Source organism: Numenius arquata, chromosome 16 (assembly GCF_964106895.1).
Source record: "Numenius arquata chromosome 16, bNumArq3.hap1.1, whole genome shotgun sequence".
NCBI classification, from domain to species: domain Eukaryota; kingdom Metazoa; phylum Chordata; class Aves; order Charadriiformes; family Scolopacidae; genus Numenius; species Numenius arquata.
Window position 1 is genome coordinate 15,154,363 of NC_133591.1, and position 19,519 is coordinate 15,173,881.

At 53.2% G+C, this 19,519-nt stretch overlaps 1 protein-coding gene across 2 annotated transcripts in view; it reads left to right on the forward strand.

Annotated features, from left to right (window-relative positions):
• OSBP2 (oxysterol binding protein 2) overlaps positions 1–19,519 on the forward strand; it is a 133,066-nt gene that overhangs the window by 22,987 nt on the left and 90,560 nt on the right. For both annotated transcript variants that reach the window (XM_074159487.1, XM_074159488.1), the window contains exon 2: positions 9,284–9,492. In XM_074159487.1, coding sequence (XP_074015588.1) covers positions 9,284–9,492 — 209 coding nt within the window. The remainder of the gene's footprint in view (positions 1–9,283; positions 9,493–19,519) is intronic.

Consider the following 19,519-nt stretch of genomic DNA (forward strand, 5'->3'; position numbering starts at 1 on the left):
TCCCTCAGTCTGTCCTCATAGGAGAGGTGCTCCAGCCCCCTGATCATTTTGGTGGCCCTCCTCTGGACCCGCTCCATCAGGTCCATGTCCTTTCTATATTGAGGGCTCCAGACCTGCACACAGTACTCCAGGTGAGGTCTCACCAGAGCAGAGCAAAGTGGCAGAATCACCTCTCTGGATCTGCTGGCAACACTTCTTTTGATGCAGCCCAGGATGTGATTGCCCTTCTGGGCTGCAAGAGCACATTGCCTGCTCATGTCCAGCTTCTCGTCCATCAGCACCCCCAAGTCCCTTTCCTCAGGGCTGCTTTCTAACACCTCATCCCCCAGGCTGGATTTATACTGAGGATTGTTTCTTCCCAGGTGCAGAATCCTGCACTTGCTTTTGTTGAACCTCATGAGGTTCATCTGGGCCCACCTCTCCAGCCTGTCCAGGTCCCTCTGAATGACATCCCGTCCCTCTGGTGTATAATCAGGTACAGGGTGATAAGAGGGGTCAAACACCTCCACTGTGGCCACTGGAGAATGGTCTTGGTGTTGTGCACAGGGTTAACAGAAATGAAATAATCTTGTTGCACAAACAAGAGCGTGAGAGCTCTGCATGGTTTCTGCATTAAATGCCTGGGTTGTTTTGAAATATTGGTAGAAATAGCAGCAATTAGCAGACTCAGCTTGGGAGGGGTAGGGGGTGGGCCTTCCAGCCATTTATAGTTGGGTTTCCTCCCTGTTTGTGGTGAGGTACCGCTTCTCAGCACATCAGAAAAGTGCCCACGTTTAAATGAGTTTCAAGTGCATTTATGTTTTTTCTGGTAATTACAGCAACGCCCGCCCCGTTTCAGCCGTGTACCCCTGGCCACGCCATGCAGGGTAGGAGCACAGCGATCCCTGCCCGTGTCTCAGCCCGCTGTGCTTTGCAGGGGGTGATGCTCCTCCGCAGTCCCCCGCAGAGAGACACCCCGGGACCGGGATGTGCCGAACCACCGTTCCAGAGGTGCAAATGCCTGGGGATTTACCTTCCCCGTGGGAGGGAATGGGCTGTTGGGAGCCCCGAGCAGCTGCAGGAGCAGGACGCCCTCTTGCTCGTTGGGAAGTGCCTCCTGGATGTGTTCTTTGCAGGCCATCTGCTGCTCTACGGGTTTCTCCTGCCTCACTCTCTTCTCCGTAGAGCACGATGGAAATGGTTATACTCATCGTCTTGCTGAGAAAACTGGGGGGTGGATACAAACCTGGTGGTGTTGTAACCCAGGGTTAGGGCTACAAAGATGGTTCGGGGCCTAGAACATCTCAGTTGAGGAAAGGCTGAGGTCTTTTTAGTCTGGAGAAGAGAAGACCGAGGGGGGGATCTGATCAACGCCTATAAATACTTCAAGGGTGGGTCAGGAGGATGGGGCCAGTCTTTTTTCAGTGGTGCCCAGTGACAGGGCAGATTCTCCCTGTGTGTGGGAGATTCCACCTGGTCTGGTGGGAGATGTCCCTGCCCAGGACAGGGGCGTGAAACAAGGTGGTCTTTGAGGTCCCTTCCAACCCAAAGCATTCTGTGATTCTATCATTATGGGATGGAGATACAGTCCCCACCAGGTGAGATGGGCAGCAATCCAGAGAGACTCTCACTTCCAACCCTACTGCTGGGGTTGTGTGTCAGGCAGAAGAAGCCATTCTGGCTGAACATGAACTCAAATCCCCAAATCCCACAGCCCCAGCTACGGTGTTCCCAGGACTTCTCCCACCTGCTCAGCCCTGACGTTCTTTTGCAGAACCTGGGGACACATCCCAACAGGAACAAAAGCCCCTCGGTACCTCTTGAGGACTTGGGGTTCACATCTCACAGCACCACAGGTTAAGTCCAAACCCTGGGTACCGTGTGGTGACACTTGCTTGGAGGGGGGATGAATGGCTCCAAATGAACTCAAGCGCTGATTTTCATTTCCAAAGTCACCCTCCTCGTGACGCAGCCCGTACTGACGTGTTCCCAGCAGAGATCGCTTCCCACCCTGAGAGAACTGCGAAAATGATTTTCTCTTCTGCACAAAACAAAGGTCTCCAAGGTGACTTCACTAAATCAATTTAAGCTCTATTAAACAGCCTCGCTCTCCCACCCAGGAAAAGTCCTTCCGTAGGGGTTTTTGTCCTGTGAGCTGCCTTCCCGTGCCCATCCGCATGGGAAATCAATGCCCACCCATCAGCACCCACACAGGAGGCAGGTCCTGCCCCAGCCCAGCAGCAGGCGACCTCCTCTCTCCACACACGGGGAAAGAACGAGAGTTGCCCTTCAGAGGCGCTCCTGGTCAGTCGGATCTGCTTGTTCACCCTCATAGCTCGGCTATTGCATAACCCCATCCAGGCAGATTTTCCCCGATTCTCGACTTTCTGCAGTAATCTGAGGGCTGCACATATGGGGGAGGACGTGGGCAGGAGAGCCGACGGGAGGTTAAACGTGGACACAGAGCGCACGGAGGTGGGTGCTGCCGAGTATCCGGGATTTTTCTTCCTGCTCCCTCAAAGCTATTGATGGGATTTGCCTTCAAAGAGACAAAACTATATCTTATGGCTTATTCCCAAATTATTGCTTGTTCCCAAAGGCACTCTTGTGGGAACGATGCTGCTGGTAGATACGTTAGGATCATCAGAAAGGAGGTTTCTTACTCCCAAAGCACAAATAGAGTTTATCATGATGCCAGCAGGTCCCTATTTCAGCTGCCAAACCTGCTCTGGATGCAGGGGTCCCAGTTCCTGCACATATTTTGGCTCAGCCATCAGAAGACGCTGCTCTGAATACAACCATATTTGCTTTTTTTTTTTTTATTTCGGCAGCACGTAGGACACAGTAATAGAGGTTTCAGATCGGCACCACGGCTCAGGGACCCTACTCACAAGTGCAGCAAAGTTCTTCTATCACAGCAATTTGCAGAATGCTGGATTTTACAAAAACCTTCCAAGATCTTCTTGTTAAAATATCATTTGCAGCATTTCTCTCTCTCTCTCTTTTTTTTTTTTTTTTTTTTTTTTCCCTGACTGGAAAAGCTGCTCTGAATCCTTTAATCCCACAATTCTACATGTACAGAGCTCAACGAGACGACTTATGAGCACCAGTTACTTAAAGAGGCCTTCAGCACAGAACTCTTGGAGTCTCCATTTCCGCAGCCTGCCAGATGAGCTCCATACCCTCCTGCAACGAAAGAACAGCGATTCGTGATTTCAAGACCTGCTTTCCCGTTCTGAAGGAATCCCTGCGCCACCCGAGGCTGCTCGCACGCCAGCGCTACGGGAGAGAAAGGTGTTCCCGCTTTTCAACGACTGTACGAAATCTTACTATATTTAAAACAATGAAATTCCTCTGTAAGAGCTCAGAAGACAGATTTATCAACAGAACAAAGAGAAGGTGGCGAAGAAGCAGATTCATAGATTCATAGGTTGGTCCAGGCCGGAAGGGACCTCCAAAGGTCATCTAGTCCGACCTCCCCGCAGTCAGCAGGGACACCCCCTACTAGACCAGGTTGCCCAGGGCCTCGTCGAGCTTCACCTTGAATATCTCTCAAAGTATCTCTCAAATACCTTGTTGTCCTTCCTGCTCTACACAAAGGAGGAAATCAAAGAGAGATAAAGGGCTGACAGTAACATGATCAAGCAAGGAGGTAGGATAACAGCTTTTGGAATAAATCGAGTCCATCCCTGTGCCTTTAGGACTCCAACGTCAACTTCTACCACAGACCACTGATCGCGACGCTTTAATATGTTTCAGTAGAGATAAATGACATGCAGAGCATGATAGCTCTTACAGGCTTTGAGGAACACCACTGCAGCACAGGGGAAGCCAGCAAGCGCACTATTTTCACGCTTCGTCAGATCAGAAGAGAGTGATGTAGAATTGGAAAGAGTTATGATCACTTCCATGCTTCGGGAATAACTTACTACTAGTTCACACCAGCCTCCATCTTCCTATCAATTCCTTCCTTTTTCATCCGCCAGCTCCGCAGCTTTGGTTTCGGTGATATCACGGCAGCCAAGGATTGGGCTTCGGATGCGGGTGGGAGGTTGCTCACACGGATTTTGTAACTATAGCCGTTTTAACTGTGTGGCTCTGCTGGAAGTTAATGGGACACAGCAAGCGATACCCAGCCCCGGCTCGTGCCCTGCTCCCAAGCACCGCTCATTTAAAGCAAACACGCGACGAGGGGTGCTCGGGGAAGTTCTCTGTGATTTCCTTTCCACCAGCAAGGCCCAACACTGTTTCTGGGCAGTTTGTCGGCCCTAAAACTCAACTGCTCCTTCTCTCACAGATCAGACGGGATGAGAAGAACCCTGGCAGAGAGCGGAGACTGCTCCGCACAGCACTCCTCTTCTGCGTGGCCAGTGCCATCTCAGTGTCTTTTATAGCTCCAGCACCAACACTGAGACCAGAGCAAACACCTCCGCAGCCCTGGCAGCTCTAGAGCCACTTGGGCTCAGCTGAGCAGAGGGGTATAACATGGGTTGGGACCTTCATAGAATGGTTTGGGTGGGAAGGGACCTCAAAGACACCCAGTGCCACACCCTGCCCTGGGCAGGGACACCTCCCACCACACCAGGTTGCTCCAAGCCCCCTCCAACCTGGCCTTGAACCCCTCCAGGGATGGGGCAGCCACAGCTTCTCGGGGCAACCTGGGCCAGGCTCTCACCACCCTCACAGCAAAGAAGTTCTTCCCCACATCTCATCTCCATCTCCCCTCTTTCAGTGTCAAACCCTTCCCCCTCCTCCTATGGCTCCCCTCCCTGATCCAGAGTCCCTCCCCAGCTTTCCTGGAGCCCCTTGAGGGACTGGAAGGTCTCCCCGGAGCCTTCTCTTCTCCAGGCTGAACCCCCCCAACTCTCTCAGCCTGTCCTCACAGCAGAGGGGCTCCAGCCCTCCCAGCATCTCCGTGGCCTCCTCTGGCCCCTCTCCAACAGCTCCATGTCCTTCTGCTGTTGGTGGCCCTGGAGCTGGAGGCAGCACTGGGGGGGACCTCCCCAGAGCGGAGCAGAGGGGCAGAATCCCCCCCCTCGCCCTGCTGGCCACGCTGCTGGGGATGCAGCCCAGGGTGCAGGGGGTTTCTGGGCTCCAGCGCACATTGCCGGGGCATGTGGAACTTCTCACCCACCAAAACCCCCAAGTCCTCCTCAGGGCTACTCTCCAGCCATTCTCCGTCCAGCCTGGGTTTGAGCTTGGGATTACACAATAATGAACTCCATATTTCTGAAAGAAACTCTAAAGCCTCCTTCAAGAGACCTACAGGCTCTGCCTGACGCTGTCTTCCTTGGGGAGTGAGATCTGAGGTCTTGCTCTCCCGCTGCATCAGCGTGTGGAGCAGGGCCAGAAGGTTTAGGAAGCCCACGGCCAGCTCGTGGTGGCTTTTACAGGTGCTGTGTGTGGACTGTGTTGGGAATCAGAGATTGGCTGTACCCTGCCCGTGTGACGTCGTGGGACTGTCACTGTGCTCATGGCCGTGGAGAAGGACACAACGTGCAAACTGCCTCCAACTTTTCAGGAACAAGGGGAGATGCTCCTGGCATGTGGGAATGGTCTCGTACTTGCCCAGCTGGTGGTGTGTGCCTTCATGAAAGCTTCCAGTGCTCAGCAGCTGGTGGCTTGTTCAGTTCCTGGCTTTAAAGATGTGACTTGGTTTTAAAATCTTGGAAAAGTTGTGGTCAGTGATTGCTTTTGGAGTTCAGTGCGTTTCTGGAGGTGTCATTAGTGACCTGGGAGTTGGGAGGAGCTGTGCAGCAGGGCCACGGGTGCGGAGAGACTGTGACAGTCTTCCCGGTGGAAGAACGAAGTAACTGGGAGTGTCCTGATGAAATGTGAAGCTCGATGATGGGGAGGATTCTGTGTAAAGAGGGGGATCGGGGTCAGAGGGAGAGAATCGGCATTGCCATGTGAGGGTCAGCAGAGACATCTACCCAGCAGCTTCAGTCCAGGTGAAGATGAACTGTCATCTTCTTGGCCTGGGGGTGCCCTGTTTTAGGAGCAAATAGGTAGGCTAAGAGAGGGTAAAGAAACAAGAAGGAAGTGGAGAAAAAGCAGAAGAATGGTCGAGAGGGAGATGGGGCTTGAGGCAGAGCTGTGTAACTCTGGTGGTGGGAGGCTGTGAGCAAGGGTGACTTTCTGCTCCTGCAGCCTGAAGCAGCCTCGTGCATCTGGGGTGAGCTCTTGTCAGTGTTAGGGGCTTTATCAGGTGAGAAATCGCCTCGAGGCCTTCAAAACCGGTTGGAAATAAGTGTGTTTTCCCCCATCCTTGTGCGCTGTTTGGAAAATACTTCAAGTAAGAAGGTTGATCTTCTTTAAAGAGCAGTTGGGTGCTTTAGTGAAGAACTGGTGCTCCTCAACCTTGTGTTCCCCGTTACTCGGTGAATGGTTCCAGGGACTCAACCTCACGCACGGTGCTCACGGCAGCTGCCTGTGGCCCTGGAGCTGCTCCGTAGGACACCGAGGGTAATGACGGGCTGTGGTGGAACGAAGCCTGTCCTGCCACCGAACCTGTTGGTTCCCTCTCTACCCCCGGGGTGTTTCAAACAGGAATTGGGGAATGATGGACCTGGGGGGACATTCCTGGGAGAGGATTGTGCTGCTGGGCTTGGGGGGAAAGGGAAGGAGCTGGTAATTCCTACGAATGACTGAGATTCCTCCTGCTGCTGCAGGAAGAATTACTCAATGAGTAACTGTAGTAATGTATTTTGCTGAAATACCAGCAAAATCCTTCCAATGATTGTCTGACATTTACCCAATTCCAGCATGTCTTAATGTCAGGAAAAGGGCTGGGCTCTGGAAATGACTCGGGCAAGAGGTGTTTAAAAGTACCCGAGGCTCTTGTATCCTGTAAGAGCACCGTCCTGCTCCCAGCTCTTTGCCCGGGGTGGTCACCTGGGCTTAGGGGGATTTAGGGTCTTTAAAACTCTCCTGGAACCTTTGACTACTTGTGGGGGTGAAAATGGTGAACATGCTGGGCAAGATGAAGCTGTGCCATGGGAGGTGACAGCCAGCAGCAGGACGGGGGAAAACACGAAGGAACTGAATTTTCTAAGTGTTAATGATGCCTGTTCTATGTCAGCTCTTCAATGAGGTTGGTAGGACGGACAAGCCGGGAAGGATCCCACCTTGCTGTGCAGCGTAAATGCAAGGTGGCAAGAGGTCCGTGGGTGCTGGGGGGCAAACATGGAACGTTTGTGGACCCAGAAGTGGCCTAATGACAAGTGTATTTATTGTAGTCCCGTTTTCTGGGGAGGGATGGGCAGTGGGAAGGGTGTCAAGGTGGGTGAAGAATGAGGATTTTCAGGAAGGAGTTCTTTGCTGTGAGGGTGGTGAGAGCCTGGCCCAGGTTGCCCCGAGAAGCTGTGGCTGCCCCATCCCTGGAGGGGTTCAAGGCCAGGCTGGAGGGGGCTTGGAGCAACCTGGTGTGGTGGGAGGTGTCCCTGCCCAGGGCAGGGCGTGGGACCGGGCGGTCTTTAAGGTCCCTTCCAACCCAAACCAGTCTGGGATTCTATGATCGAGGGGATGGTGTGCAGCAGAGCTGAGCGGGATGGGAAAAGGGGATGGACAAAATAAAAGATGAGTGGCAAGAGATGGAAAAATGCAACAAGGAAAACACTCTGGATTCATCCTGCCTGAAGGTCCTGGATTCCAGGTGCTGCCCAGCCCCTCCTGGCTGGAGGGACACGGGGGTCTCAGCTTCTGTGCCGCCTGGCTGGAGAACCGGCAGCCCTTGGGGTGGGAGTGGGGCTTGGAGGCCAGTGGCTGCCGAGCTTGCCCTGGTGCTGGGGGGTTTGTACGGGGTCGGTGATGCTGCGGCTGTGCCTGCTGGCCTGGTGGGAAACCTTGAGGAGATGCTGGCTCAGCGCTCAGAGCTATTTTTGACGTCTGCAATGCAGCAGTGGGTGTAGAGGCAGTTTGGAACTCCTCAAGCATTTATCTTTGTGCCCAAGTGCTGGAAAAACCTAGTCTTTGTGCCTTTTTTTTTTTTTAAAGTGACTTTAGTTCCTTCTGAAAACACTGTTGTAAGAAGTGGCTATTGGTTTCTGTGAGGCTCTTCCACATCTTGTGTGCTCTGGAGAGATGAAGTGTCTCCCTGCGCGTGAAGGCAGCTCTTGTCTGGTGTGATGCCACCGGTGAGGGGAGAGGAAAACTAATAAATAAAAAAATTAAGTGATCATTTCAGCTCTGGTAAAGCTAAAAGCCCGTGGAGAGCTAAGAATGTCTGAAGATGTGGAGATGCGTTCATGATGGAGAGAGCAGCAGCTGTTGTGGATGATGGAGGGCTCACAAAACCACAGAATGATACAGGGTTGGAAGGGACCTCTGGAGATCATCCAGTCCAACCCCCTGCCAGAGCAGGTCCACCCAGAGCAGGTCCCACAGGAACGTGTCCCGGGGGGTTTGAATGTCTCCAGAGAAGGAGATTCCACCACCTCTCTGGGCAACCTCTTCCAGGGCTCTGCCACCCTCACAGGAAAGAAGTTCCTCCTCATGTTTAGGTGGAACTTCTTATGTTCCAGTTTGTGCCCGTTCCCTCTTGTCCTGTCCCTGGGCACCACTGAAAAAAGACTGGCCCCATCCTCCTGACACCCACCCTTGAAGTATTTATAGGTGTTGATCAGATCCCCCTCAGCCTTCTCTTCTCCAGACTAAAAAGACCCAAGTCCCTCAGCCTCTCCTCATAAGAGAGATGCTCCAGGCCCCTCATCATCTTTGTAGCCCTCTGCTGTGCCCTCTCCAGCCGTTCCCTGTCCTTCTTGAACTGGGGAGCCCAGAACTGGACCCAGTGCTCCAGATGGGTCCTCCCCAGAGCGTTGCTTTACAAATGGAGATCATAAAATTGTAGAACGGTTAGAGTTGGATCTTCGCACGCAAGACCTTCTCGCACCTAGGCCAAAGACAGTGATTGAAGGGAGAGGCTATAAAAAGCCACAAAATACTAGATGCTGGAGATGGGATAGTGGGGAGAAGGCAGAAGGCAGCAACGCGAATGAGACAAGCGGTGTGAATGAGATGTGCTGTTGGTCATTGGACTTTTAGGGCAGCCAGAAGCAATGGGTGCAGCGGGATGTGAAACCAGCAGCCTAAAAGCTGGGGGTGGTGGTCGTACAAGGGATCAAGCTCGATCCGAATGCTGCAGCCCTGTCCTTTATTTTCCTGTTTGAGGAGCTTGTCTAGCTTTGGTGGCTTCATCGGGCTTGCTGCCCGCTGGGGTTGTCTCCGTGGGGGGTGCGTGGGTGTTGGTTTGGGGACAGGCTGGGTGCAGGGGCACTGACTCTCCCTTTTCTCCGTTCCCGTGCAGGACGCAGGCGGAAATGGCCCACACGTGTCGCGGGACCATCAACCTCTCCACGGCTCACATCGATACGGAGGACTCTTGTAACATCGTGCTTTCCAACGGGGGGAGGACCTACCACTTGAAGGCCAACTCGGAGGTGGAGAGGCAGCGCTGGGTGACGGCCCTGGAGCTGGCCAAGGCCAAAGCCATCCGCATGAGGAACAACCAGTCAGGTAGAGCGCGTCCAAGCGTGCCAACGTGCAACTGGGTCCTCTTTAATGCCTCCCTGTAAACCTCCTCTTCTGGGCTTGCTCAATTGTGCAGAAACCCTGGCAGATACGATTTCATACGCAATTAAAAATAGCTGGCGGTTTCGCAGAGACACAGAGGGTTTTAGACAACACTGTGGGCCCCAACCGTCATCTCAGCGGGTCGTGCAGCACTGGGCAGGTCTTTAAAGCCCCTGGTAATGACTGTAAATTGTAGAGAGCCAGTGAAAGCGATTTTATGATGCTTCTTGTATCAGGATGTATGTGCCTGTCTGCTGGGGACTGTGGGTCCGTGGGGACAGGGGATGCTCTGAGGGGCACCAGATGCAGCGGTGAGTGGCACCACAGGGGACATCGGCTCACAACGAAGTGCCTTTCCTATTCTCCTGGAGTTTAAGGTAGTTCGATAGATGAATGACACACATTTAGCTGCGCTGTCTCCCTCCGTGCGTATTTCCCCTTCTCCCCCAACAAACACTACGCTGTGATATTTATTGGTGTACGTTTGGGGTAACTGGATTCTGCAAAGCTGTCGGAGCCCCGTCCCTCTTCTGCAGCTCTTCCCAAGAGGGGTATTTTTACTGCGCCGTTGTGCAATGGATGGGTGAGTTGCTTAACAACTCGAGTATTTTAGAAATATTTCAATGTTCGTAACTCTTCTGGGATTAACATTTGGTTTTCTTCCACAAAGAAGCATGGCTTCACGTTGCGGAAAACACAACACGTGAATTTATTGAAAAGCTGCCTTCTCCTCTGTCCTAAAATAAACCCATCTCAGATCTTATCTTGAATGCTAGAAATGAGACTTTAGACAAGAGAAATGATGTAGCGAACGCTTGATTTTTGTAATGCTCTGCTTAAAATGAAAACCTTGCTTCATAAAACGCCCCCAATATATTTTTAGGAAGTGGGTGTGTGGAGGTGAGACCAGGGAAGGTGGGTGGTGAGGGGTTTGTGCGCAGCCTGGGGTGGCTTTCGCTCGGTGCTGCTGCAGCATCTCGCTGCCCTGGTCTGGGTCTGGGCAGAGTCTGTCCTTAACGTCGTGTTAAGAGCACCAGCGGTCCGATTTGCGGGAGAAGAAACCCCCAGTCCCGGACTGATGTGATTTGGCTTCTGTATAATTAGCCGTCCCATAAGGTCATACAGAAGTTGATTAGTGCGTGAGCCACTTACTCATTTCCCATGATTGTTTGAGTACGCCGTGTTCCGGGGCACTAGCATCTATGGATTTAATTACACCAAGTGTTGTGAACCCTCTGTCCCTCACTATGGCAGCTCTGGAGCGTGTGTCAGTGCTGAGGGGGGTGACAGGAGACCGGCGAGGAGACGGAAGTTTCTAGGCACGAGCGAGACCTCGTGCCAGGTCACGGCCGTAGTGAGCTGGGTGTGACAGCCCTTGGTCCTGCGAACATCACTTATCCCGGAGCGGGACACGAGTCCTGTAGCTGGGAGGGTGTTTGGAAAAGGGAGAGGGTGTGGGAGAGGTCGGTGCCTTCACCTTCACTGGTTGTGGGGGACGCAGCTGCCGGCTGAGCCCCCACCCTGCGTCAGGAGGATGTTGCTGGGGGTCATTCTGGTTTGTGTCTCTACACGAAAACAGCAAACGCAGAGACTTCCTGCCTTTGGGCTCTGGCCGTGCTGAGTCCCCAGCTCCAGCGAGCTCAGGCTGTGCTGCCGGGGTGAGGACGGCAGTGATTCTGGGTGCAGATGCTGGTTCCTGCACTGTCTCGTGGTTTTGCTGACTCAGCTCTTTGCGGGGTGACGCTGTGCTCCTGGCCAGCGAGCAGATGGGAGAGGAAAACCCAACTCTCGTTTTTCCAGGCTTGTCTGGTCTGGTCCAAGGGGATAAGGCTCTGTAAATGGGCACTGACCCCTCGTGCGCTGGTGTTAGAGCTGAGGACATTGGTGAATTACTTTACACTTCAGTGTTCACCTGGCTGATGGTGTTTGGACCCAATTAGAGGTCTTTTAATTAAGGTAAAGAATGAACGTGCATTAGGTTTGACTCTTTTGCTTGAATTGAAATGAAAATCCTAGTGTCCCCGTGAGAGCCCTGGGGTGGGTGTTCACAAGGGAGGGACAAGGCTCTGAGCTCCCTGAAGTTGCCCCTGGGTCACAAAATCACAGAATGATACAGGGTTGGAAGGGACCTCTGGAGATCATCTAGTCCAACGCCCTGCCAGAGCAGGTCCACCTAGAACAGGTTGCAGAGGAACTTGTCCAGGCGGGTTTTGAATGTCTCCAGAGAAGGAGATTCCACCACCTCCCTGGGCAGCCTCTTCCAGAGCTCTGCCACCCTCACAGTAAGGAAGTTCCTCCTCACATTTAGATGGAACTTCCCATGTTCCAGTTTGTGCCTGTTCCCTCTTGTCCTGTCCCTGGGCACCACTGAAAAAAGACTGGCCCCATCCTCTTGACACCCACCCTTGAGGTATTTATAGGTGTTGATCAGATCCCCCCTCAGTCTTCTCTTCTCCAGACTAAGAAGACCCAAGTCCCTCAGCCTTTCCTCGTAAGAGATGCTCCAGGCCCCTCATCATCTTTGTAGCCCTCTGCTGTACCCTCTCCAGCAGTTCCCTGTCCTTCTTGAACTGGGGAGCTCAGTCCTTCAGGTCTGCTCATGTGGGGACTCTTCTGAGTTGTTTCCTCTTACCCCGAGTGATCCCCAAACCCCGTGTGCTTCCCAGGGCTGCTCTGTGGGGCCCAGGTCAACGCTTTATGGCCAGCTTGGCCGGTGGGTGCGAAGGGCAGCGAACAGCCATATGGATCTGTGCCCACAAGGAGGGAGCATCAATCGCTCCAGAAGGCCAGAAGACTGGGAGAACGTTGCAGTGGGTGGTTGAGGACAGAGAAGCAGGGTTGTGTCTCAGGCTGCCTGCCCAGATGAGGAAGGACATGAGGAGCATCCTCATGGTGGTCTCCATTCATGGCTTGGCATTCCCTGCTGGCGCTCGGGGACATGGGGGCTCTGTGGAGGTGGCATGTCTGGCGAGGAGATGGCTGTGCTCCAGGCACCCGCTTCCGAAGTGTCTCCAGGTGATGAGCACTGGGACAGCCTCACACGCGGAGCAGCTCTTTGGCTCCAGGCCAGGAGCACCCAGGAGAGGGAAGGGGTGTCCTTGCTTCCTGGCGCTGTGGGGTCCTTTGGAGTCCTTCTCTCCTGTGTTAGCGTGGAATTAATTAATTAAAAACAAATAATAAAAAGAAGCCTGACCTCTTTCTGGAAACGTTTTAAGGATGAGCCACGCTTGAGTCCCTGCTGGAAATAAAACCTGCCCGAGCGTAAGCTGGGGTTCTGCCTTCCCTCGTGCTCCTGCAGCCATCCGTGTCCCCTCACTGCTCCCTGCGGGGGGGTGTAGGGCTGGAAATCGGGGCAACTCTGCAAATACGGGAGACTGTTTTGGGGTGGATGAAAAGAGTCTTTTCCCCCAGTAGTTCTCTTGAAATAAAGATATGAAAGTGTGTTTAGCTTGCCTGCTGGCTGGCTCGAGCTGTGCACCCAAGTGCCATTTTCACGGGACTCATTTTCATTTCTATTTTTAAGAAACAGCACAACCTATCCCCAAACGGAGTATGAGATGGAGACTTTGCTGTTCCCTCTTCGTGTGTAACTGAAGGAGCTCTGGTTTCCCTCTGCCCGGACTAATTTGGTAAGGAGCGGGGAGGTCAGTGAGTACTGATGGGTGCAGGTGAGGCAGCTCGCCGTCCTCATCCCGCTTGGCTGGCGATAACCCCCGAGTGACACCGGCCGGATCAGAGCGGAGCTGAGGTGCTGTCTCAGCGCTCTCCTCGATTACCATGTGGCGCTTAATTCATCTAAAATAAGTGTACAGTGTGACGTTAGGACAGAAGGGTCCCAGACCCGGTCCCACACCCGGCTCGTCTCTAGCCGCTGCTCGGCCAGATCTGCCATTCCTGTTTCTAACTGGATTTATAAAGTGTTGGTGAAGTCGTAGGAAACTTGATTTTCCCAAACAGTCACCCCGCGGAAGGAGCAGGCGTGGGTTGTGCTTGGCCTGGTCCTGTGCTGTTTGTCCTTCCCGAAAATGAGGTTTCTCTCGTGCCCTCTGTTCACGTTACTGTAAGCTCTTGAATAATTCCAGCCTTCTCCGCTTACCGGATCGTATCCGCATCACCCCGTGGATCTCTGTCAGCTCACACGTCGGCCTCTCGACAGCTTCAGCTCCGCAGGGTGGTGGCCAAGGAAGGCTTTTATCCGCTCCTTGGGGCAGTTGTGGCTTGAGGGATGTGAACTTAAAAGTATTTGATGACTGTGGTTAATACATGTGGGTTTTTTTTTTAATGGAAGTAAAAAGTATCCTTTCTTTTTAGGGCAGTGTCATGAGACACGGGAATTAATAGTGTGAACGGTGAATATGTGAGAATTATTTTTTTGGCTATCTGATTGGGGGTGGGGTTTGGAAAAGCCTGTGTGGGGAGGGTAGGAATCTGTTGGTGATATTTTAAATTTAAAAACTGGGTATTGTGTGGGAAAACTCCCCAAAGTGAACTTTTGGAGATTGATCAGATGGGTGGGGGGGTCGGTGACTTCTTTTGACCCCCTGCTCAGGAGCTCCTGGGAGGAGAGGTTGAAGTCCAGGCTGTGATTCAGGACGTTGCCTGAACCAGTGCAGATTTTGGGCTGACTGAAGGCATTTTTGGTGTTCGTGGTACTGAAAAATACCAGGAGTTAACTGGATAGGTCAGTGCTCCCGTCTGTGCCAGGACCGGCTCCCCTGCCAACCCCCCCCCAGGGGCATCTTGCTTATAACAAGAACAAGGAGAAAATTATCAGGTCAGAGGTTTAAATGAAGCGGGAATAATTAATATTTTGTACAACACGAAATGGTGGCACTCGCTGCGGGAAGCCAGAAAATCCGAAGAGATTGAACAGATTTGGGCACAATTTCATCACTCGTGGACACGAGCTGCAGCGTTACACGGAAAGCAACCTGGGAGGTCCTTCAGCAGCACAGCACGGAAGGCTGAGCAGCTCTGTCCGGAAAAGTTCCTGCGTGTGCCCTGTCCCTTTGTCCTGCTTCCTAAATACTCCTTATAATTTGCTGGTGAGAGAAGAGACGAAGTTCCCCAAAATCTCTTGGTTGTGCCTCTCGGGGTTGTGTCACCCGGGGGGAGGATTCTGATGGAGACCACCAGCCCGGCGTGGCCGTGTGGGTCTGGGATTCGGGATAACGAACTGCTTGGGTTCTCTGGTTATGCTTCCTGCCTTAATCAGTTGTTTTCTTCTTAACTTTACAGGGTTTGTTTGCAGTCTGTAGGAGAGCAGAAGCTTTGAGTGGCGCAAAGGGGGAAGGAGCAGGGGTTTGTTAGTGCTGGTGATGCCTTTTGCTCCTGGGATGAGTTTTTGCAGCAGAAAATACAGCTCTGGAGAGGACCGAGGCTGCTGCCGAGGCCGGTGGTCCCACCACAGACTGGGTGTGCGGTTGGGTGTGCGAGGGTCACGATGGGGCTCTGGGGGCTGCAGCTCACCCAAGGAGGCTGCCAACAAGTGCCAGACCCAGGCGTAGCCGTAGCGTTAAAGGGATCCATAACTCGTTATGCCTCAGCTTTCCCTTTAATTGCTCTGGTGATAGTGTCAGTTTTGTTGCTTGATGTATTTCGGCTGGCTTTTTTTTTTTTCCCTCTTTCCAAGTGAGGGGTTTGTTTGCAGAAGACATTTTGAGTTGGGAATGTGATACTGCAGAGCATCTGTGACCTTCCCCACCCCACTCTGTGAATTGTCCCGTTGTCCCTTCCCCGCTTTCCTCGCAGCAAGCTCCTGCCCAGGTGGCCTTGGCTTGTGCTTCTGTTCTCGTTGTGGCCGGAGCGGACAATCCCCATCATTGTCCGTTCTCCCTCGATGCCAGCTCATTGCTTGCTGTGAGTCCTTGCTATTCCCAGCTCTTCGTACGAAAGTGCTGCCTCTTCCTGTCCTCCTTGGGATGCTTCTTCATCCCGTCATGAACCCTTTTCCCCTCTCTTCGTCAGGCTCATGCCTGGTGAGGCACTGGCTGCTGGCACTCACTTACCTTGCTCTTCTAATTGTCTTTGTGATCCTTGGAGCCTGGATTTCTCCAGGACAGCCGGCTGCTGTTAGCTGTACCAGGAGCTGCTGCCATGGAAAATATCATCGACAGGGCTGCTGAGCTGGAGTCCTTCGCTTGGATTTCCCACTCCTAATGATTCCCGTTTCCTTTCTGTGCCTCCTGCTGCTCACTCGTGTTCCCTTCTGCAGCTGGCAGGATGCTCTGCAGGGTGGAATCCCCATCCCTGGAGGGATTTAAAAGCCAGTGGTGCTGGGAGACGTGGGTTAGTGGTGAGTTTGGCAGTGCCGGGTTGATGGTTGGACTTGATGATCTGAAAGGTCCCTTCCAGATGGTTCCTGTTCCCTTGTGACTGGGATGGGTTGCTCCATCTCAGCCACCACTGTTGAGCACTGGTTAACCCTTCAGCTCCTCCCGCTGCAGGCAGAGGGATGCTGTGATGCACCACAGGAGTGGGGTGTGCGACCCCCCTGTCAGTTGAGGAGGGACAGCCGGAGCCATGAGCGCTCTGAGACTCCGCGGAAGGGGTTTATTGCTGTGTCAAAATGGAGTTTTTCACAATTTGGAGAGTTTCAGCCAGTTGCCCTCTTCTAGAACCAGTAAGTGGGATTTCTTTGAGGGCTTCACAGTGGTGTGAGAAACCGACAGAAAAACAGGATGTCTTGGCCTTTGGGTTTTTCCATATATATTTTTTTTATAGGCTCTGAAAAGTCCTTGTTGGTCCTTTGTGTCTTTCTAGTGGTACCAGAAAAAGACTGCAATCCTGCGGGCTGTTTCAGTCCTTTCTTGGGGGTGACCCTGTGCTGGCATTGGGATGTGGCACTAATGGCATCGCAAGGCGTGATACTGATCTTATTTCTGAGGGTGTGTTCTCGGAGCAGTAAGGTTAGGTCAGGCTCGCTTAGCAAGAATTTTGCCTGACGCCCAGGGTTGGATGCAGGATGCATTTTGGGGTATATCAGAACACCAAAGCTTTCTGCCGGCCGCTGAGGAAATGGTGCCAGTGGGCTGCTGGAGCCATCCCAGGTGGGTTTGGTGGACTTCTGTCCTCTCTGGGCTGCTGCTTCTGAGCTCCCAACCTTTCCTCTTCACTACCTGGCCTCGGGGAAGAGACCCTGCAGGCAATCCTCACTTCTCCAGTCCCTCTGTAATCTGGGTGGTGTCGCAGCCCCGGGATTCGTTGATGTTATGGTTTGAGGAACCCACAATTATCATTCAGACAATTATTCTGTCACCTGATGACCCCTCCCAACCTGGGAAGGGGAATTGGGGGAAAAAATAAAGAAACCTGAGGGCTGAAATACAAACAGATTTAATAGAATAAGACTAAATAATTAACATCAATAACACTAAAGAGCCACTATTGATCCTGATACCAATATAAAACACAGCAGGACTGTCCCCAGCCCATTCCCCAGCAGAAGCCGTGCACTCCCCGCAGGGACAGCCGATGTGGGACCCTGTGAGCGCTGCGGCTTCGGGAGGAAGGGAAGGGCTCGGGGCTCTGACATGTTCTAGGAAATTCAAGTGTTGGGAAGGGGGGGGAGTGGGGAGGAAAAGAAAGATTTCCCATTTTTTGCTGCTTTTTAGAGTGTGTCTGATCAGCCTGGGAATTTTTCTCAGGCCTTGAGCTGGGAGGCCCAGGAGAGGCGAGGACTTACTCAAGTTGTCTGAATATCTGCGTCCTGGTGGATGGCCATCGAGCTGAAAGTGGCTGTAACAGTCCGAGATGTGCACAGCCTCCAGCTGCTCCCTGCGGGCTGCTGCCTGGAAATCCAAACACGAGGAGGACGGGGGAATCTTTAGGATTTTCCAGTATTTCACAAGCCAGGAATCCTCCCCCTCCCTGTCTGCTGTTTTTATTTTTTTGCCCCTAATCTGTTTTTAATTCCCCTGTTACTGTTTTCCACTTCACTTGCACATTGGGATAGAATTACCCAAGACAAATGCTTACCCCCACTGTTCGCTGCTGGTCTTTCCCATGCTTCCCACGTGCAATACTGCATTATATATTATTCTATTGCAGATGTAATCAGTGATAATCATTTATAGCGAAGGAGCGACGAAAATGGTACTTACGTAATAACATAAATGAAACATTACAGCAGGGAGCTCTATGGGGACTGCACTCTGTGTGTATATATATATGTGTGTGTATATATATATATATGTATTTTAGGTCATCTCAGCCATCTCAGCTGCGTTGTTGTCCTCTGGAGTGGGCACAGGAGCTGTGCTGCCGCTGCACGTGTGGTGGGGCCGGCCTGGTGTGGATGGAAGAGGGTTTATCCTGCACCAGCAGTGGCTGAAGGCGAAGGAAGGACTGGAAATAAAAAAGAGAGTGGTCAGCAGGTGGAGGAAGGTCATCCCCCACCTCTGCTCTGCCCTGGTGAGGCCACATCTGGAGCACTGGGTCCAGTCCTGGGCCCCCCAGTTCAAGAAGGACAGGGAGCTGCTGGAGAGGGCACAGCAGAGGGCTACAAAGATGATGAGGGAGTGGAGCGTCTCTGTGCTGAGGAAAGGCTGAGGGACCTGGGGCTGTTCAGCTGGAGAAGAGCAGACTGAGAGGGGATCTCATCGATGCTGAGCAAGAGCTAAAGGGCAGGGGGCAAGAAGATGGGGCCAGACTCTTCTCAGTGGTGCTCGGAGACAGGACAAGGGGCAACGGCACAAACTTGAACAGGAGAAGTTCCATCTAAACATGAGGAGGAACTTCTTTCCTGTGAGGGTGGCAGAGCCCTGGAAGAGGCTGCCCAGAGAGGGTGTGGGGTCTCCTTCTCTGGAGATGTTCATACTCCCGTGGACACGTTCCTGTGGGACCTGCTCTGGGTGACCGTGCTCTGGCAGGGGGTTGGACTGGATGATCTCCAGAGGTCCCTTCCAGCCCCTACAATTCTGTGATTCTGGACTGCAGTGCTCCTCTTGGCCAAACCCTGGTTGTCGCCAGCCCTCCACCCTTCCAGCCACGGGCCCAGGGCCAAGCAGGCAGGATCTTTTCTGCCTTCAAAGAAGCTTTCAGGAGCTGTTGAGCTCCAATTGGGAATAGCCTGGTGGGATGTCAGTGTACTTCTGCCCCGCACTGCCCTGGAGCACCTTTGGTGACCCAAAGCTTCGCTGGGCAGCGGGACATACCGCCGGGGCAAGCAGCTCCCTTTCTTCTGCCACAGCTTCTCAGGTGGCTTTAGCCATGGTTTGGGTGTGGGGAGACCATGGGCTGGGAGCCGCTGGTGCCGTGCAGGTTGTTGGGAGAACCTCAGGTCTTTGCTGGTAAACCATCCACACCTTCATCCTGCCGTGGGACAACCCCGGGACTCACCTGCTGTTTGACTCTCCAAAGCCCGTTGGGCTTTGGAGAGTCAAACAGCAGGTGAGTCCCGGGCTTGTCCCCGAGGGCGAGTTGTACCTCTAGGTCTGTAGGGTTGATGTCCATGACCTGCAGCAGCGTGTTGGTGAGCCCTGAGCCGTGTAAGGTTTGGACCAGCATTTCTCTTGACTGCAGCAAACGTGAGGATGCTACAAAGAAGCTGCCAACTCGTTTAGAGTTGACAGATGGGATGGAGCCCGTGTCTGTAACGAGGAACAAAGCAAATGGCCAATAACTCCCCTGAAGGCAGCGGGGAGCCCATCGATGGGCTGCTGGGCTGCAGGGGGACCCCTCAGCCCCGGCCAGTCGTGGCACTCGTCCCACAAAGAGCAAGCAGCCTCTGGAGCGAGGATGTCTGGTCAGGTCCTGACTTCTGACCCTCCGTGCCACCCGCTGAGGCCTCCGCTGGGATTTCCCGGAGCTGCAGCACGTGATGGCCAGGTCACAGCAGGGAATGGTGGCAGAGCCACTCTGGGATGAGGGGACAGGCAGCAGGGGTGGCTCTGCCTCCTCCTGCCCTCGCTGCCGGGTGATGCTGCCTTGTCCCGCAGGTACCACCTGCATCAAGTGCCCCGGGCAGCCC